This window comes from Cyprinus carpio, chromosome A5, assembly GCF_018340385.1.
Source record: "Cyprinus carpio isolate SPL01 chromosome A5, ASM1834038v1, whole genome shotgun sequence".
NCBI classification, from domain to species: Eukaryota; Metazoa; Chordata; class Actinopteri; order Cypriniformes; family Cyprinidae; genus Cyprinus; species Cyprinus carpio.
The window spans coordinates 31,882,330-31,902,814 of record NC_056576.1 but is presented as its reverse complement, the minus strand read 5'-3'; the positions used below and the strand labels follow the sequence as shown (position 1 = coordinate 31,902,814).

The 20,485-nt window shown below is 37.0% G+C and overlaps 3 protein-coding genes across 4 annotated transcripts in view; 1 reads left to right on the top strand and 2 right to left on the bottom strand.

Moving 5' to 3' along the window:
- The first annotated feature begins 8,273 nt into the window (after positions 1–8,273).
- rangrf (RAN guanine nucleotide release factor) lies at positions 8,274–13,132 on the top strand. 2 transcript variants are annotated; one of them, XM_019080249.2, is made up of 6 exons: positions 8,274–8,379; positions 10,027–10,105; positions 10,392–10,508; positions 10,955–11,117; positions 12,133–12,227; positions 12,422–13,132. In XM_019080249.2, exons 2-6 carry the CDS (start codon positions 10,041–10,043, stop codon positions 12,531–12,533), a joined length of 552 nt encoding a protein of 183 aa, XP_018935794.1. In that variant the 5' UTR covers positions 8,274–8,379; positions 10,027–10,040; the 3' UTR covers positions 12,534–13,132. The 2 variants fall into 2 exon arrangements, with proteins under 2 accessions (XP_018935794.1, XP_018935795.1); XM_019080250.2 differs by having other exon boundaries at positions 8,333–8,431.
- A 478-nt stretch (positions 13,133–13,610) lies between these two features.
- slc25a35 (solute carrier family 25 member 35) lies at positions 13,611–19,006 on the bottom strand. Its single transcript, XM_019080248.2, has 5 exons — positions 17,961–19,006; positions 17,338–17,403; positions 16,902–17,054; positions 15,365–15,499; positions 13,611–15,274 (listed from the first exon to the last, which is right to left on the bottom strand). Exons 1-5 carry the CDS (start codon positions 18,330–18,332, stop codon positions 15,104–15,106), a joined length of 897 nt encoding a protein of 298 aa, XP_018935793.1. The 5' UTR covers positions 18,333–19,006; the 3' UTR covers positions 13,611–15,103.
- A 370-nt stretch (positions 19,007–19,376) lies between these two features.
- tmem141 (transmembrane protein 141) overlaps positions 19,377–20,485 on the bottom strand; it is a 3,676-nt gene continuing 2,567 nt past the window's right edge. The window contains exons 4-5 of the mRNA XM_019080247.2: positions 20,426–20,485; positions 19,377–19,608 (exon numbers count right to left, since the gene is read on the bottom strand). The exon at positions 20,426–20,485 is cut by the window's right edge and continues 48 nt beyond it. Of these exons, the coding sequence (XP_018935792.1) occupies positions 19,538–19,608; positions 20,426–20,485 (131 nt within the window). The 3' untranslated portion in view covers positions 19,377–19,537. The remainder of the gene's footprint in view (positions 19,609–20,425) is intronic.

Sequence of the window (20,485 nt, the reverse complement as noted above, 5' to 3'; positions counted from 1 at the left end):
ATTACAGTAATTCGCTTTTGTGCTGCCAAAACAGTTCTCAGCACTGACTCACTGAGTCATGGACTCATCAAGTGGTGTCCTATGGTGTCAAGCACCTTAACAATAGAAGCAGATCGGGCATCCACGTGCTGTAAGAGAAAACAGGACTCATCAGACCAGATGACCTTCTTCAACAGCTCCTAGGTCCAGTGTGCCCATTCTAGAAGGAAGATTGTTCAGTTGCTGGTATGCTCTAAGAAAAATCTGTAAAAACACGGCTTAATATACTGTGTCAATATGAAGGATCTTTCTGTATTATTTTTACAGGTGTTATATTTTGAATTATGCATTTCACTTTTTGCTGTGTTTTAGGTTTGAAGGAAACCTTAAATTTAACAGAAAATGTACTGGTAATTTTCTGTCAGGACATTATCAATTTTTCTATGGATTTTTAAATTTTTACAGTGTAGGCATTGACTTAGCCATAGTATTTGTAGCCATAGTGTTTTATTTATTTATTTATTTAACTTATGGAAGTCAAGTCAAGTCACCTTTATTTATATAGTACTTTTAACAACACAGATTGTGTCAAAGCACTTTACAGTATTAAATTGGAAAATAGGGTGTCAATAATGCAAAATGACAATAGTTAACACTCAATTTTAAGTTAAAGGCAGTTCATCATTGAATTCAGTGATGTCATCATCCAGCTCAGTTCAGTTTAAATAGTATCTGTGCAATCAAGTCAATGATATCGCTTGATATTAAGTGTCCCCAACTAAGCAAGCCAGAGGGAGAAACCCCCAAGGCTCCATCGGGGGCCAGTTCTCCTCTGGCCAGACGAAACCAGCAGTTCAATTCCAGGCTGCAGCAAAGTCACATTGTGCAGAGGACTCATCTGGTTCTTGTGGTCTTGTCCCTTGTCACTGGGGATCTGTCTCTGGGGCTCATCTAGTTGTCCTGGTCTCGGCTGACATTCAGTCAATGGGTACCAGTTTGATCACCACACCTTGGTTACCAACATTCTTCACAACATCTTCTTTTGTTTTTAACAGAAGAAAGAAAATCATACCGATCTGGAACAAACAATGATTATAGAATTTTAATTTTTGAGTGAACTATGCATTTAAGATGGAAAAAACATATGCTAGAAGTGACATGTAGTACTTAGAATTTGTGCTCTGCATTTAACTCATCCAAGTGCACACACAGCAGTGATCAGTTAGGTGCCTGTTCATTCCTACAACCTTCATTTCCTGCCAGTACTGAGAATCAAACCCACAACCTTTAGGTTATATGTCAAACACTCAAACCAGGTCATCAAGGTTCCTAACTTGATGTTCTTAGTCATCTTAGACTTGACGGAACATTCTAGGTTATTGCATGTTAAGGTTTTTGGTCCAGTAATTACAATTAAGCAATTCTATTTTTTCTATTTTGGCTCCTGAAATGGGTAGGGGGGCGTCCCATCCCTGTGCGTTGAGCCGACCAGATGAACCAGTTGTTTCCAGTGCTGACGATCTTGTGCCAGCTGCTCTGCATCCTCCACAGCAACTCCATGTTGTTGGAGGACGTCCGCAAGGACGTCAAGCCATCGGGTGCGGGGTTTACCTCGTGGTCGTCTCCAGCCTGCGGCCCTCGGATCAAACTGGAGAATGGCTCTCGTTGGATGGTCAGGAGGGAGGTGGAGGACATGGCCGAACCAGGGGGTGCGACGTTGCGCAGCCAGGCAGGATGCTCTGGGCTGACACGTGCGGGCCCAAGCACTTGATTGGAAACCTGCTGGGGCCACCTGATGTTCTCGATGGTTCTGAGAGCCCTGCTATCAAAGCCATCTAATCTTGCAGCCAGTGTCTTATTTAAGGGCCAAGTCTCTCCAGAGTAGTGCTGAGTTGTAAATCCGGAGCTTCATCTTGCGTGAGATGGTCTGGTGCCGCCAGAGTGGTTTCCAGAGAGACTGCAGGGCTGACGCGGCCAGGGCTCTTCTGCCGGTAATCTCTGGTTTTAGGTCCCCGTTGTCTGTCACTATAGATCCCAGATACACAAAGTTCTTGACAGGCTCTACAATGTCATTGCCAAGCCGCAGGGAAGGTGGATGCGGTCTGTCACCGACATACATGAACTTGGTTTTCGTCCAGCTCACCTGGAGGCCAAGCTTCTCAGCCTCTTCACTGTATATGCCCAGAGCGTCTCTCAGCTGGCTGTAGGACGTGCTGAGCAGGATGGTGTCGTCAGCGTACTCCAAGTCAGTCAGGTGGTAACTGCCGAAGGACACTCCGGGGACCCGCTCATCTGGACATCAGATGGTCAGTGATGCAGTTGAAGAGGTCAGGAGCAGCCACGCAGCCCTGGCAAATGACACTGGAGATGGAATTAAGCAATAGAAAGTTACTATTTATCCAATATTTTTATATCAACTACACTCTTAAAAATAAAGGTGCTTAAAAGGTTCTTCATAGCGATGCCATAGAAGAACCATTTTTGGGTCCACAAAGAACCATTCAATCAAAGGTTCTTTAAAGAACCATCTCTTTCTTACCTTTTTATTATCTGAAGAACCTTCTTTCACCACAAAGAACCTTTTGTGAAACAGAAAGGTTCTTCAGATGTTAAAGGTTCTTTATGGAACCATTTAGACAAAAAGGTTCTTCTATGGCATCGTGAAGCACCTTTATTTTTTGAGTGTATGCATTCCATTAGTTTTGTAGTTGTATGTTTTGTCAGGCCTCAAAGAAAAATAGAGCTGAGTATCATCAGTTTTCTTATGCAGGGCCGCCACTACACATCAATTCTACATAACCCAAAACACTCAGAGCCGGCACAGCCCTACACATTCAGGTACGCAGAGAAAAAGTGATTGGCCACAGAAAAAAAATTAAAAACACCACACCAAAACTACACAGACCCCCACACACACAGCCCCCGCTTTGAACTGAACAATTTGAACACATTAAAAGTGCCACTGCAATTCTATAAGTGTATGAGAGCCCTGCACATGCACTTATACACAGCGCTAGCCATTTTATTTTGGTGCCCTTAAGCACAGAAATATTTGACCGCATGCCATAGTTGTGGGGGTTTTTTTTTCTAATTGCAACAATGTCGAAAAAAAAGACCGTTATCTAAGCGAAAAATCTAATAAGCGGTCTAATTTGGCAAAATCACATCACGTTCAGTTGCAGGGTTTTTTGTAAAGTTCAGACTGAGGCAGATAGACATTGTATTGAAGCGAAGGAAATTACAATAGGGAACGTTCTGCACTAATAGCTATATGCACACGTGACACATCTGTAACATACGGGGAAAATTAGCTTTATTTGTCATTCAAATATGACGATGAGGACCCCAACGATTGGCCTTCCTTTCCTTCTCAAACAAACTGCATCTTTAACAGCCCAAGTTTCACAATTTCCCCGGACCCCGTTAAAATAAAAGACTCAACATGCAGGGCTAAAAGCCCCGGATCTTTTGCACTACTAGCGACGCGGACGCGCCGATGCCCCTGGACATGCATACTACACGCAAGGGCTACAAAACTAACATTTTTATTTAAAACATTGTCTTACCTGCAAGCGACGCGCGAGCATCATCCCGCTGTCTCTTCTTTTTTCTTTTTTCCGCCCCCGACTCTTGGTGCCTTTTCGATGCCATGTCTGAGGTCGGTGTCTGCCAAATTTGACATTGATTGAGGCATAATCGAACAGACCACTGGGAGGTGGGGAAGGGGGGGGGCACCAGAGGGAGACTGGCACAGAGATTCACCTTTTTCTCGACTAATTTGGTCTAGGCCTAGGTCTAGGCTTTTGTATTGCTTTTGTATATTAACATGCTTTTAGAAATATTTTATTTGTTATTTATACTAGTAGCCTATTGTGATGATTTTTTCACGACCCAGATTTTTTGGTGCCCCCCCAAGCACTTGGTGCCCTACGCACAGTGCGTGGTGTGCATGTGCGGAGCGCCGGCCCTGTGCACATGGCATGCAAGAAAAATAAATAAATAAATAATCTGAGGGAACAAAATAGTAAATCATGCACACGAGTTAGCCTATTATTTTTTTTCCCTGCAGGCCATGTGCGGGGCTCCATACAATTCCACCAGTGTTTTTTTTTAAAGGTTCCATAGAATGCATTTATACAATATTTTAAATTGTTCTTTGATGTCCCCAGAGTCTGTATGTGAAGCTTTATCTCAAAATACCCCACAGATAATTTTTTATAGCTTGTTGAAATTGCCTCTTTTAGGGTATGAGTCAAAACACACTGTTTTTGTGTTTGTCCCCTTTAAATGAAAATGAGCTGGCGCTCCCGCCTCCCTTTTCAGTTACGGTTTAACTGGTGGTGGCCGTGTTACTGACCTCACATTGCTTCCAAATGCAATTTTTAACTACCACATTCATATTCACGATCATTCTGGTAGCATGTGAAGGCAGCATTAGTGAAAACAGGCAGAGACAATTGTAGCTTTAGCAACATTAGCCTTACAGAGAGCCAAGAAGCTCTTTTGGAAAACAAAATATGACGTGTGATGCTTACTTTGTCTGGAGTCTGGACATTTGCGCACAAAGCGTTGATATCGATCCCTCTTTCAGAAGCAATCTTTGCACAACTCCAGCACTGAACTGACCCTCGTTAGTGAGGCAGTTCGGCATAAAATGTTAGCACAAACGTATAGGACTTTTCAGGTTTTTTTTCCAGGACATTTTCTTCAAAAATTAAATTTAACCACCATGTCCTCAGAGGTTTATGGAGACTCCTATGTTCGTTGGTGCATCCCAACACACAACATTTTTAATGGCTCTTTGGCGCTGACATTGTATCTCCAGCAGCTACAGCAAGACAACAGTAATGGCGGACCGCTGCTTCTCACGCAGGGCTGTGTATATGCTAATAGGGCAGAGAGCATCACAAATGGCTGGGACTTTCCCCGAGTATGCCGTCATAGTAATGAGAAATCTTGAACTGCTAGTGTGGAGGGACACTATGGAGAGACACAAGTTTATAATTTATTGGGATTATAAAACAACGAGTGGGTGGATTTTTACCATTATAGGCTGGTTGTTTTCACACACTGTGGCCACACAGCTGTGTTCAAACACCTAAAAGCGAATTTTGCATTCTATGGCACCTTTAAACATAATTTTCGAGCTTGTCCTAAAGAATATTGTGGTTGATACTATCAAAGGCAGCACTAAGGTCCAGTAACACTAATAGAGAGATGCAACCAAGATGGATGATGAGAGCAAGTCATTTGTAACTCTGATGAATGCAGTTTCAGTACTATTAAATGATCTCTTGACTGGAATTCCTTGCAGATGCTATTTCTATCCATCAAAGAACATAGTTGTAAAGACATCACTTTTTCTAGTATTTTTGACAGAAAAGGGGAGATTTGAGATTGGTCTGTAGTTAACTAATTCTCTAGAATTAAGTTGTGTTTTTTATTTGAGGCTTAACAGTCAGTTAGAGGCTAAATATCAGTCAACAGTCATTTTTGTGACATATCCTAATAATAACAATGACCAAATAATTTTATTGAGAAGATAATAATTACTACTAATTAATAAGAGGTTCTAAGAATTCTGTAAGCATCTCTTTCGTTAGCATATAGTACAGTTAATGTTGTCAGCCTGTTGGTGCAGGAGAAATGGACACAGGTAGTCCTGCCCATCTGTCCTTCACCATTACGTTGACTACATAAACCATAAACTGACTACATAAGAATCAAATTACCCAGACATTAACACGTGACCGTGTTAGGAGATGAGCAAGAATATTCACTTCACCTGTTTTGGCCACTTCCAATTTTGTTGCAACAGATTGTGGAGTGCACATGAAAGAACTTAATTTGTCTGCACAAGAGCCCAGACCTGAACCCTGAACACATTTGGAATGCCAAATACAAGCATAGCATCAGTTTCTGACTTAGCTGATGCCTGTGTCTGAATGGGAGTGAATCCTTACAGCCATGTTCCAACATCTGGTGGAAGACTTACACAGCAGAGTGGAAGCTGGTAAACACCAACAATGGGAAGAATTAATGCTGGGAGTTTTGAAATGAAATCTTTTGCAATCACATATATGTGCTGTGCTCATATGGTGTAACACAGAGTAGTCTAACTAGCCACATAACAAATAAATTTACCCTCATTTTGGCGTCCTCTTCTATATTTTTAAACAAGAATTATTCAGGTCAATCCAATTTTCAAGTTATCAGGTTAACCTGGTGAATACCTGTAGAGGCACTAGCAGGTTAGACCGGATTTAGCACATGTTCTTTAAGAGGTTCAGAGGTGGGAACTATCTTATTGTGGAGATTGAGAGCAGGGTGCTAAACGAGAGACAAGAGCAAAGAGACAGGGGAAGATAAAGTGGGATAATTAGGCTAATTGAGGTTTGACCTGTGACATGGTTTCAAAAAAAAAAGTTTGGTAAGGAATTGTTATCTGTTCTGGAAAACTAAAATAATGACTTCATGTCTTTGTAGTGTCCCTGGATGTTCCATCAGTTTATTAGCAACAGCAAAAGCTCATAATCCTAAAAAAAACCTTTGGCCAGAGTGAACAGGGTCTAACTGTGAATGTGTAGGCAGGCTGTAAGAACATTGTTTGGTGTAGAGTGTTTGATGTTTGGCCTTTTAATCTGGCTAAAACGGTCTAATAGATCAAACAGACTAAGGACATGCGCATAAGCACCTCCTTCTAGTAAGCAGACGATGGTGCTACTGTACTGCCACTGACATAATTCTATTATTATTTTATTAAGTTGACTTAAAAACCTTTGTAGGTTATGTAATACATTGTCATGTTTGACATTTCATACATCATATTAGGGTAACATAATCATAAATGATTTCAGTACTTTGAGTGAATGTTATAATTTTGTTATGCAAAAAAATAGCAATTTATAACAAATTATTCTATTAGATGTTTCTTCATTTTATATTTCTCTAATATAAATGCTTTGAACAAAATGTTTTATTGGTACATTATTTTACAGTGTCCTCAAATTCACCTTTAGTGTCATTAGTCTTTTGTAAAATCCCCTTAACTAACCAAAGTCAGTTCCTTTATGGAATCAGCTTCCAGGAAGTGACAGATTTTTGGGTTTGAAACAACAGCACAAAAATATTTAAATATAAGCAATGGATCTGATTAATTTTGTGATGTTCTATGTATTTAGTGGGTTTGTGTCACTAAAAAAACACTCTGGTATTTTCAGCATCAGAATTTTATTAGAATACCAGAATTTTAAAAGTTGATGACGCTGATGTTGACACTGTCATGTGCTTTCCCCGATATAGATTTCACAATGCTCATTTAGTCTTTTTGTCATTTTATATGTTAGAGGGCTCAGAAGCTACAACAGAAATGACCCTGTTTCTGCAAAATATGTATGTTTATGGACGTATATGTGTATGCATGGTAAAGACAGGTTGAAACTGAAAAAGGAGACTGCCACTTACAATATATGACATGTTAAAACAATGTTGTATTTAGTTGGGAAGTTCAAAGACCTAACTAAATATGATGATAAAGGGAAAAGCTGGTGATTTATGTTTCTGGTGGAATGACCTGCCTATCTCAATTCAAGCAGCTGAGTCTTGGCCGTCTTCAAAAAACGTCTAAAGACACATCTTTTTCGTCAGCACTTGACTAATTTATGCTAACATTTTCTTATTCTGTTTGTCTTAAAAAATAATATGTGTACTGGTGCAAGACTAAATAAGACTTGTTACAGCACTTGTATACTGTTGCCCTCCTATTGGTCTGAATTGCTTATATTTGCTCTTCTCATTCGTAAGTCGCTTTGGATAAAAGCGTCTGCTAAATGATTAAATGTAAATGTAAATGTTGTCTGTGCACACAGTGTTACTCTCCTACTGTTTAACTTCCCCTCTCCAATGTATCACTTGGAATTCAAGTTAAGTGTTTTGTTCAGACAGTTCATGTTTTTTATTATTTATTTATTCTAAGCAGTTAACCTTTGTCTCAATTGCAGCTCTGCTACACACACTGGGCTTCTCTAAACCAGCTTAATGAAATGAATCCTGGGAACTATTATAACATATGCCTTAATATAAAAATTTAATATTTTTAATCATAAATTTAGTCAAATGTGTCCAAACATTTATACAAGTATACAATATCCTTCATCTAAATATAAGCATTATGCATTCTTGGCATCATCAAAATACATTTAGATATTGCGTAATGGAGCTAAATAATTGCTTCTCCTTCACAGATATATAACATTGTCAAATAAATCCACTCAAATTCAGACATTATTCCATAATTTCAAGGTGATATTTTGTTATACGCCACTAGAGGGCAAGTTTGACCTCAATTTACATCACATCCGGTACCAGCAGATGGAGGGAAGTCAGCGCGTTTGGTCACTCGTGAGTCTTTTGGAGGGTTTATGTTTAAAGTATTGATATGGCCTAATTTATTGTAAGTTGAAGTCATAGGTTTATGTTCCTTTGTGATGAAATTACGATGTGTTAAATTAAGAATTTAAAGTTGTGTTGATGATTTTAAAGTTGTTGTTTCATTGTAAGCACAGCTATCACATGGTCAGAAAGGGTAAAATCTTCTTGAGGCAGGGGGAGCTGACCCAAACCCTGTCACTGCTAAAGGCAGTATCGCTGCATTTTGGGTGGTAAAAACGGCGGAATTACATAATGGGTGTTTCTCAAACGGAAGGAAGCATTCAGTTTTGACAGCTAATTTCAGGGAAAGCTAAAGGCAGGTCGACTAAAAGTAGCTAAAAGACGTGATGTCATCGGACGACAACATCATTATGTAACCGTAATGAGGCAAAACTACATAATTTCGTAAATCAGGAAAAATATTTGAAATATGTTTATTTGGATTTGTTAAAATCAAAATTATAAATAGATTTTAGGTATTGCTGAACTTCTGATTTTAGAAATATTAAGAAAAGTAGAAGTTAAAAAATCTGTCAACAGAAGAAATATATTAATCAAATTATATTCCTAATAATAAATGAATATTTGAAAAAATAAAATAAAAATGAAAATTTCAAACAAAGTGGAAATCTGGACATGATTTGATTTCTAACAAATGAGCAGAAATCTGGTCAAAAGCTGGTTGAATAAGGATAACTCCAAAACAATTTAAAAAAAAAAGTATCTTAATGAATAATGTTCTGGCAGAAAATTGCCAGTACCTTTTCAGTTTTTTACATATGTTTTGTTTTCTTACAGTGTACCTAACTGATAGTAAAGTAAATTTTAAGAATAGCTAAATTTGTTGTTAGGCGCTTTAAAACAAAAAAAAAAAGTTGCTAGAGTAGTCTGAAAAGTTGCTAAACCTAGCAACAAAATTGCTAATGTTGCAATACTGGACACATCCTTGTAAGGCTCTGTATCAAGGCTGCCACATCATAAAGCTCCATCGAAGGATGGAGAATCCTACTTGGTAGTCTTTGTTTTGTGTCCTTCATTTGGCCTGTTTTAATGGATGCAACAGGTGTGTCCTTCACATCTTTCAGTCAGCCCACAATCCTTTTTCAAAATTCAGAGATGAAGGCACCTCTTGTTTTTTTTTTTTTGTTTGTTTAATAATGAATGAATCACATAGTTCTGTGTGTATTGCGACCCACTGGGAGACCACTGATGTTGTCATTGCCTGTAATGCATTAATAGAAAGTCAGTTAATATAAAAAAATCAATATAAAGTGTTCTTTAAATTATATTTTTATAATGACTGCAGGGCGGACACATTTATGATGAAGCCATGCACACTTACTAGACTGTCTCATTCTAGTGTTTAATGCCAATAAGGACTCTAGCCTTGAAGCCTGGGTCTGAAGGATGCAAGGAGCACTCATTGCTTTAAGGTGCTAGACAGGTTTAAAATAAATAAATAAATAAAAATAGAATAGAAAAGACCTGGGCTGCATTGTCTGTTCATTCAAATGCATCTATCAGATTAGCAGCTGTATCCGGGGTGGCAGATTTAGGGGCAGCTCCCCCTGTCTCACAAAGATTTTACCTCCTCTCTAAATGGCTTTATCATTGCAGAGGTGAGCACAGCTATGGCTCGGCCTCTGTTTGGTGGTGCATTATCAGCTGTTATTCCCCCCAGTGCCCAGGATATCAGGTAATTATATAGAAATGTAAAAAACATGTACCATAACAGCTAGTGTAGTACTATGCACACATGTCACAAAATGTCTGTTTTATATTAATAAGTCAGTTGCTTGGACAGCCCACAGTTGACTAGCGACAAATTATGTTATTTTGCAGAATTGCAGTTGTTCCATTGAGGTTGCCGCCATTTACAAACCCACCCTTGTGTTGTGCATGTTATTTGCTTTAATAAAGCTAAAGTTTTAACTGATTTGTATATTAAAAAAACCTGTCATTCTCTTCCCCATTGTCTGCAGTGAACTGAGAGAGATCCCTGATAATCAAGAAGTGTTTGCTCACTCTCAGACAGATCAGAGTATTATCGTTGAACTGCTGGAGTACCAAAGCCAAGTGCAAGATGCTGTTGCAGCCAGGTAACATGTGATCTCTTAACAGAACAACAGATCTTAGAATACATCTTCTGTGTGATTGCTTGCTCATAACAAAGGTACAAAACAAATAATAAAAGCTAAATTTAACTTGGAAAAAAAAAACACACACACACACACACACACACACACACACACACACACAAAAGTCGTGAAATGACACCATTGCAGATAGGGTGAAAGATTTCAACAGGTCAGACAGGTTTAGGTTTGAACTCCAACCTGCCTGCAGCAGTTAAGATTGGGGCTTATTTTTCAAGTGCTTTTATATATAAATTAATTTATAATACATAAGTCCATTGCAAGAATGGCTGCCTTAAATTCAATAGAAGCATTGTCTGTGTTCACTGGACACATCAGGAAATAAATTATTTCATAATGGGAATACACTGGTATGAATAACCTTGTTTTTCTGGTTTGTGTTTCAATAGGTATCACTTTGAGGACGTGGCTGCAAGTAACAAGGCGGTAGAGAACGGCTCCTGGGAGGTCAGAGGGGTGGAGCAGCTCCCTCAGTCAGAGCTAACAATGCAGGAATGCAGCTCTGCCTGGCTACTGTCTGGAGCTCAGCTGGTCTCTAAATTCAATGAGGAGGTGTGTCTTCATCACATTGCATTTACAATGGAAATGTTAATGTGCCCCAAACAACACTGAAGCCAGCGGACATAATTATTTAGCCAAAAACTAAAGTTCTTAATCTAGCACTGTGTAAAAACAACTGTCCAATAAAAAAAGGGACAGGCCATCCATACACAATAATATTAATCAAGACGATTAATCAGTTGGACATGGTTAATCTTCAGTATGCCTAAAACCAACAGCATTTAACTTTCTAGTTGTTCTTTTTTAAAGGGGTCCTATTTTGCTGTTTCACTTTTTCAATTTTAGTTAGTCTGTAATGTTGCTGTTTGAGCATAAAAAAGATCTGCAAAGTTACAAAGCTCAAAGTCCAATTCAAAAGGAGATATTTTATTTAACAGAAATCACTTTTCAAAAACTACAATGAAAGACTTGTTTGGACTACAGCGCATATTTTCCGGGATTTGTGATATCACAAAGATCGACGAATGGGACGACACCTGGTTGAGCTGCACTAGATAAGGCAACAAGTGTTATCACTATGTCGGAGACACACTAGTGTTCCCAAAACAGATGAGCTTAGAGTGGTTACAGTCATCTGGGTTTAAATCGCGCTCAAATTGATTTGATTTTGATGCAATATTTACACTGAAGCTCACAGCAGGCGGCTATGATAAAGGGCGTGACATTTCCCGAGCAGGTGCCGAGTGCTGTCAATCATTCCACACACTGGCCCAGCTAACCAATCACAACACAGACTGGCGTAGCTAACCAACCACAGCACATTTCGTATTTCAGAAGGCGGGCCTTCATTTGATGCAGGAACTATTCAAGCCGTTCATGCCAGACTGGGGAGAGAGGTGATGTAATAATGTAAAATATGTGAAAAATATGTTTTTCGAACAACCTAGTATGAGAGCCTGTTCTAGTACACCCCCAAAACAAAATCAAGATCTTATAAAAGAGCATAATATGACCCCTTTAATTCATTTTTGTTCCTTTAATCAGCTTACATTATATTTGTTTATAGGCCAAGAACACTGTGAACATTCACCTGTGCTTGTTTCGTCTGCCGCAATACACCACTGACATCTTAGTGACGTTCAACGATCCAGTTTGTATCAAGTGAGTTGGTTAAATATAGTATAGAGTATAGAGGTTATAGTAGTATAGAGGTTAAACCAACCGTTTTTTCCTCATACACTGGAAGATTACTTTGATGATTTAAATGGAATTATAAAGTTTATACTAACAGATGTTGAAATCTAATGAGGATTATGTATAGAGCAAGAATTTTGATGTTAAATCTTCTCTCTCAGTCCCCTCAGCAGCAGTGCCCTTGAAAATGTGGCTGCTATACCATGGATACTACAGGACTTCAAGGGTGTTCTGCAGTCATTTTGTCTACTTGACCCTGGAGTGTTTGGGTAGATGCTTCATGTACACATTTAAATGCAGTTGGTTTCCATGAAAAAGCTTTTTTCCCCCAGAGGCTTTAAAGTTATGCCTTTACAATGACTGAAAAGATTAAAACACAAATTTAACAGGTTAGACAGGCTAAAACACAGCTAGAAAGCCACAGCCTCTATAAAATATATTTATTTTAAGTGCAAGTACAAGGCTCAGCTTTTGTCTGTTTCATAAGTGAGGATTTGCAAATAGAGATTCTTAAGTTATTGGTAAAAAGCAAAGATAAAAAAATTATAATAAGAAAACATTGTCTTCCTGAAACTGACCCACATTTGAAAACCAGTGTTTACTAAACTTGTTGCATATTTAGTTCAGTAGTTCATGCAGTAAATTTTTTCTGGAGTTTTCTTGTGGTTCTCTCGAAAGTTTGCAGTCATCATTGTCTTTTGTTTGCAGATTCAAACATCTCCATTACTTGACCACAAAACTAATGTTTAACAACTTAAATGTGTTGAAATTCAGGTTTTCCTGAGTTACACTGAAATGTAAGAAACTTTCACTTCTCTTTAACTTGCCTATCATTCTGAAAGAGTGTTAACACTATTAAAAAATGTATAATTTTTGGGCCATTATTTTAAAAAAAAAATAGCACACTCAGAACCTTTCACAACAAGGATGTAAATGATAGACCTATAGGTTTCAAGATGAAAACAAGGGATCAAGATGAAAAAATGTGTATGCCTATAATTAATCTGATAACTACACTTGTAAACATATAGAAATATAAAAAAAAAAAAAAAAAAAAAAAAAAAAAAAAAAAAAAAAAAAAAAAAAAAAAAAAAAATGATTAACAGTAATGTCTTCATAAATGTATTAATAATGACCTTGGGACCAGATGATTAACAGTAAAGAAAAAGGTTTAGGCTCATTTCCTTGTTGATGCCACTTGTTGGCTTGATTAATATAGTGACATTGAGACCTTTCTAGGTGTGAATTAAGTATCCAAAAACCTTTAATCTGATATTATCAGTAGTGTATTTGTACTTAAAAGCCAACATATTGCAGTGTTAATGTCATGTATATAGAAAACACAAGTCATTCTTTTAAAAATAGTTTATTCTCAAATTATATATTATCTTATGTTACAGACCCATAATTTACCTATATAATTTAAACCTCTTAGTAAGTAATTTAATATTACATTAGTTTCTCTAAAGCATCAAACAGCTCATTCAGTACAGCACATGTAATTTAAGGCAAATGGTGACCATTATTCGGTCCCACTGAATACTCTTATTCTTCTAACGGTTCTAACGGGATTATGTCATGTTCTCAAAGAACTTTAATGAACATGACATGAAACTGTTAATTGTACAACCAAAAGTGAAAAGGTTTATATCTGTTGCTTTTTAAATTTATGTTCCACCAAAGAAACCAAGATTGAAACAAAGTAGACATTCTTACATTAAAGGCACTGAAAAACAAGACACAAAAAAAGGTTGAGAAAATGCTATTGTTATTTTTTAACCAGTCAGATGGAACTACTCAAAAGTAAGTCTTTTTCCTTCCAAACATGATTAATAATTATAGATGTCATTGTCAAGTCAAAGTCAAAGAAAAAGACAAATGGAAAAAAAACAAACAGCTGGGTTACAGTCATTCTACACAATCTCTGGTGAGAACTAAACATTTACAGTACATAATGTGATTAATAGTAAAGTAAAATAAATTTGTTCAACCATGTGATTCTGATGCAGTGGATTACATTTATTCTTTAGGAAAGGGTCACAAGTAAAATAAATAAATAAAAATAAGTTTATTAAAAAAAAGATGATTAAAAAAATTAATGACATAAAAGTTCTCTGTGAAAACACGTTTATGCATAAAATTAGATTGTGCATTCATTTTCAACAGGTACCAGATCTAAATGTTTGTTTGAAGAGATATTTCCTCTTTAAACACTCTTTTGTGCAGAACTGCTTCCTTATTCCATCAATTAAGCATCAGAAAAAAATGTGATGAATCAGAACCAGAAATTCAATAACATAACTTGCATAAGTAAACAGAAGTGTACATGTGTTCCGTCTCCGTAAAACCATATGCATATTCACTGTAGTGTGTTTGTATAACAACATAATGATCAATTAAATATTTAATCCTGCTACATGCATTCTAATTGAGTTTTATATATTTATTTAATTATTTTTATTTGATAATTCCAGTCCTGGCTCTTGGTCAGTGCAGCCTTCCAGCTGTTTCATTCCACCATATACTAATGGCTCATTATTATTATTTTTCATTGCATAGCAACATTGTTATATCAGGACCTATATCTTCTAGTGAAAGGCTGCCATATGAATGCTTAATAAAATAATGTTTTAATAAAAAAGTCCTTAATATATTTAGTATGTAGTAACTATTTTATAAAAGCAAAGAGCACTCTGCTGCACGTTGTGTCTACTGACAACTTTTAGCTGACTATATTCACAACATAGCAAGCACCTTTTGTACCTCAGTGCTAAATTGCTTCTTTAATCACCAAATCAGGGAAACACTATTGATATTTTGCTGTTGCAGGCAATAGCAAGACGCTAGCCATAGTTATGGTACAAAGTGCGCAACTCATTCCAGAAAAGTAGGGAAAGGATGGTATGAGGTCCGATGCGGAAGTAGGAGGCTCCGAGACCTTTATACAAACCAGTCATGCCTTCCTTCTTCAACGTCTTAGAGAAACAGTCTGCAAAACCTCGGTACAATATGCCCTGCAGGAGAAAAGTACAGAGAATGAGATAAATGCCTTATTTTACCAGCTTTATCAATTTCAGCAATGATGACAGCTGGTAGGGGATCACCTTGCCCACATGGTCCACAGGCTGGTTGTAGAGTCGAGTACTGACCACATCAAAAGGAGTCATGGCTAATACAACCACTACACTACTGGTCATACCAGCACTCAGAGCTATTAACCAGCTGCCCTCAGAGAACACCTACAAATACATAAAAAAACCAACACGGATTACTAACAAAACATCACTGTATTGAGAGTGTTGTCTTCTACACTTAAAGGTATAGCTTTCCCAAAAATGACAGTTCTGTCATCATGTACTCAGGCTGCATTCCTGCCACACTTACTTTTCACTCTTCTATGTACTGGTTATGTTGATAAAAATGTACCTGGAATGTCATTCAGGTGATTTCAGGTGCAGTTTGATTTTCTAGATTTGTAACACTTATGGAATCATCTCTTCAATTCTGAGGTCATTCTCAGAAACAACAATAATACTTATATTTATTTACACCAAAAAAATGCATAAAGCAAATTATAACAGTTTCTCATGACTTTCAAATAGAATACCAATACCTTCTATTCATTTGTTGGTCTTTGTCACAAAAATGACAAACACCTAAATAATGATCTTTATTTTGTTTTTAGATTATTTTATTGTGCTGCATTAAGCAATCTATTTTGCCATTTCCTAATGGTTAAACTATAGGTGGCGGTATTCATATTCAATTCCCTTTGCTTTATAAATTACTAGTAACTAAAATAAGAAAATCCCTAGTAGTAGTAGCAAGTGTTAAATTAACTGTAGCAATGGCATAGCCTTGAATACAAGGTTTGCGTAAAACTTGTATTTCATGAAACAGCTGTCTCTCCATTGTTGACACATTTTCTTTTAAAACAGGAAGATGTGGGGGACATATCAAAGGGCATGCCATTAGTTTTAATGTAGAACACAGTTATTATCTATAATATTTGTAGTCACAGCAGGTGTTTTTTTTTTTGGGGGGGGGGGGGGTCCTCATTTTAGAGCGCATTTTATTCAATAAAAATATGTATATGCCCATGGAAACAAGTCATTAATCATTAATCACTAGACTAGCCATTAAGTCTTGGTCCATTTTCCAGGAAAAGAAAGATGCGTTTATCTGTGTATATAAATGAGTATGTTAATACACATAGAATATAATGTTAATGTTTGTTTTGTCAATTTTTTATTAGTGTACCAACCACAGTCTATGGTACCAACATATTGATAACCTCAAAGCTAACACACATTAATGACTAAAAGACAAAACGTTTGATTTAATGTGGTCCAAGGCTAAATGGACATCTCTAATAAGATGATGTGTTAAATGAAAAAAAAAAAAGCAGATTAACTAAAACACAGGCCTCTCTACCATCTACACAGACATATTATGACTGAGTTGGTTCGCTAAGGCTAATTTACACAGACAGTGTTTTGAAACTGACAGTCATATTATTAACAGGTGTTGATCTCAACGGTTTATGGGAAAAGCTTAACTAGTGTCTGTAAGAATAGGTGTCAACCCCCTCTTCTATTCTCAGTGTGAATAACTCCCAGCTGAAGTGAAATATATGCTCACCTGTAGGTCAGTGACCAGCTCTTTAGAGGCAGAGAAAGTAGAGAGCTGAGCAGCTGACCCCACACTGACCCTTGGGACTGCCGCACTTGCACCCCTCCACAAACCCAGAATTCCATGCTGTTTGTGGATGGCCAATAGAGCATGCATCATTCCCTGACACAAAGAAAAAGCAAAGATATGTAAGAGAACTGTATAACAAACAGTCTCAGTGTGATTTTAGATTCAAACTGGTTCCTGTTATGCAAACAAAACCACACTTTGTACATTAATTGTACATTACCACAAATGTGATGGGATCTAACATAAATTAAAAAAAAAAAAAAAACCTCCACAAGGATCAGTCAACTTGAAGATCAAAGTTCGAAAGTCACATTCAAAGAAAAAAATAAATTTTGATGTCATGTTAGATGATTCTGTGAGGTGACCATTAACTTACCCTGTGCTTATACTGGTGTCCGACTGCAATAGAGGAAGTGGATTGAGACTGGAGATGTGTTTTTACCTGAAGGAAATAACAAACAGAAAGTGGTTAAACAGCTGGTAAACTAAAGCCACTTGGTGCTTTTTGTCCATTTTGGACCTTGGCAGTATAAATAATCTACTTTCAGTGTATGAACCAAAAAGCAACTATTTCTGAATATACTGAAATATTTACAAATAATCACGTGTTTCAATACTTTGCTATAATAATAATAATCATAAAATAATTTATAATAATATAACTTCTAATTATTGAGTAGCCTACGTTAATCTGTTTACGGTTGCTAAGCGACGTGGGAACTTGGAGCAATAAAATAAGTGTCATATGATGTAGGTCACAGATATGCGTTCCAACCATAGTCTGTATAAAAACAGGTTCCAACGCCTTTCTCATCCAATCAGAATCTAGACTCGGAATTGTCGATTTCGTTCACACCACTGGACAGTTGTGCTCTTTTTGTAATTGACAGCTCTACTTTACGCGTTGATAATATTCAGAGTGACCACACTGGCCGTCACTAAACACGTGCTTAATCAATCATTTACTAGACAGAAACGGAGACAGTTCTTGGTACTCACCAGGTAAATCGGGCTCCCGATTACAGCGCCCACCACACCGGCAATGGCCCCGGACACTATGCTCTTCGTAGCGCTGACCCTTCCGTCCGTGTGAATGTAGCCCAAGGACTCGATGATGGCGTAAGACCCCAACCGGACCCCATTCATAAAAAGCTGATAAACCAACCCGGGGACCAAACCTTTCTGAAGACCGGCCAGTCCGTCTATTTTGCCTATCGTGTAAAAGGCGTGAAACACATTCCTATAATACACCTGATAGGTTCCTCGGCTTTTCAGCTCTCCTTGTAATTGCATTCGAGTTTTGACCACCTCCAGAGGGTTTGTAAAAAAGCAGGCGCCACACGCAGCGACTCCGCCGAGAACGAAATCCATGTTTCAATCGCGGAATTTCCGGAAACAGGTGATGGACAAGCTCTTTAATTCCACTTTAAACAAGAAACTCAAGGCCTACTTTTTTAGCAGCCAGCGAATAAAAGAGCTTATTGATCATGTATTTAAGATAACTGACAAATACTTTTACAATGTCATTTTTCTACAGTTACAGTATGAAGCAGACGCATATCTTCTGTAACGTTAATCCTCCTTCCATCATGCGAGTATGAATTTGCTGAGTATGAATGTCAGACTGCATTCTCCGGGGCGCGTCCATCATCCCGGCCGACCTCTTAACCAATCAAAACAGAGACATTGCCCCAGCCTTTGTTACATGTCCTCTGATTGGACGGGTGTGAATAACGTCAAGTGACACCTTCAGGCAGTTGATGTGCACCCCAGCTGTGTTATTACACAAAGCTTCACTTTGTAAAGAATATAAGGTTACGCTTAATTGTACAATGTTCTTGTTACATACACTTAATAACAGTAAATTACACATAATTACAAGAAACCAACCCTAAACTAAACCCTAATCCTATAGTAAGTACATGCTGTTATTTAATATTACTCAGGAGTTCTACTTATTTGTGTTACACTGTAACAGAGGTATGCCAAAATAGTGTAACATTGTTAATTAGTAATGTTTAATAAATGTGAAATAGTAATGCTAATGTATAGAAATATAAATTACTGTGAAAAACTACTAAATACGTACACACAGCAAAAGTAACAAATAACAAGTTTATTGCCAGCTGGTTATGTTACCAACCTATATATATATATATATATATATATATCTATATATATATATATATATATATATATATATATATATATATATATATATATATATATAGCATTGCATCCAGTACACTCTCAGGATAAAAGCTTAAAATGGCAAAAACCCTTGCCAATGTGGTGTTGTTAATTTTGGCAAAGATCTTCAAAATGATAGCTCACCAACTAAAATCAAAAATTTATTTTATTTTTTTCAGCTTCATCAGAACATTTGATTGAATTAAGCCAGATCAGAAAGCAAAATGATTCGTAATGGGAATTATTTATTGACACACCAGAACCAAATACACTTTCAGTTTAGAAAGGTTAAACATCCTCCTAAATTCAATGCAATTCCCTGAAATGAATTAATACAGAGTCTTCGTATTGGCCTCTCAGACTATTAGACAAACAAAGGTTTGAGCTCATTCTATCACATCCCCATATTGTGTGACTTTGGGATCTGCAGGTGTTGCTGGAGTTTGTGGTTCTTCCTCTAAGTGTATAGTAAAGAAACAAATGGTCAGATTCCTGTCATGAAGTCCAAAATATAACAAAACGATTGAAGACAGTCTGTTCAAATCAGAGGTCAAAGCAGACATAAAATATATAGATTAAAATGTACAGTCATCCCATCATTATCATAAAATAAACACTTACAGGGTGTTCAGGACCCTTCCAAGAGAGATCGTTTCACCTCGGAAAAGTTTATTTTGTGATGACAGGCTGACTGTAAATTATCTTACATGGCTACTAAATAAGTAGAGACATTAAATACTTTTTTAAAAATATTTATCAAAACTATTTGTATATTATAAGATTCTGACATAATCCAGTACTAGTAGAAAATGCTCTAACAATCCAGATAAACACTAAAAAATATTACAAAATTATCTGTAATTTAAGTTACATTTTCTAATGACTAAATTACATAATGTAACGTCTTCATCTGTTTTAAGTTCTCTCTCATTCAGATATTTGTGTCCCTTAATGATTCAGACTAACGTTTTTATTTTCTTCTGTATCAAAGATTTTTGTACTCGCTGTAAATGGCAGCTGGAAAAGAATAAATTAATTCTCAAGTCCATGTCACTAAACAGATTCCGAGACATTAATGTACCAGTCAAAATTGAGTGAAATATTTACTGCTCAATGCCACAATTGGCCAATTATTTTATGAGCCTAGATTGAGACCTACACATCCACTAAAAAAGTCTTTGTTCAAATTATCAGGTAAATATTACAGTCAAAATTAATCTATCCATTCATAATTTTGAATTACTAAAAAGAAACAAGTAGGCCTAAATACTTACTAGGAGAGTTTCTGTCAGGAACATTTCCTGTCTCAAGAAATAACCACAAGTCTGAGCACT

What these genes read in the sequence shown, in the direction of transcription:
- rangrf (XM_019080249.2), top strand. Translation starts at nt 10,041, where the DNA reads ATGGCTCGGCCTCTGTTTGGTGGTGCATTATCAGCTGTTATTCCCCCC. An exon ending in CAAGATGCTGTTGCAGCCAG is followed by an intron (nt 10,509 to 10,954) that starts GTAACATGTGAT and finishes GTGTTTCAATAG; the next exon opens with GTATCACTTTGAGGACGTGG. An exon ending in AACGATCCAGTTTGTATCAA is followed by an intron (nt 12,228 to 12,421) that starts GTGAGTTGGTTA and finishes CTTCTCTCTCAG; the next exon opens with TCCCCTCAGCAGCAGTGCCC.
- slc25a35 (XM_019080248.2), bottom strand. Translation starts at nt 18,332, where the DNA reads ATGGATTTCGTTCTCGGCGGAGTCGCTGCGTGTGGCGCCTGCTTTTTT. An exon ending in AGCTGGTCACTGACCTACAG is followed by an intron (nt 15,500 to 16,901) that starts GTGAGCATATAT and finishes ATGTATTTGTAG; the next exon opens with GTGTTCTCTGAGGGCAGCTG. An exon ending in CTGTGGACCATGTGGGCAAG is followed by an intron (nt 15,275 to 15,364) that starts GTGATCCCCTAC and finishes TTTCTCCTGCAG; the next exon opens with GGCATATTGTACCGAGGTTT.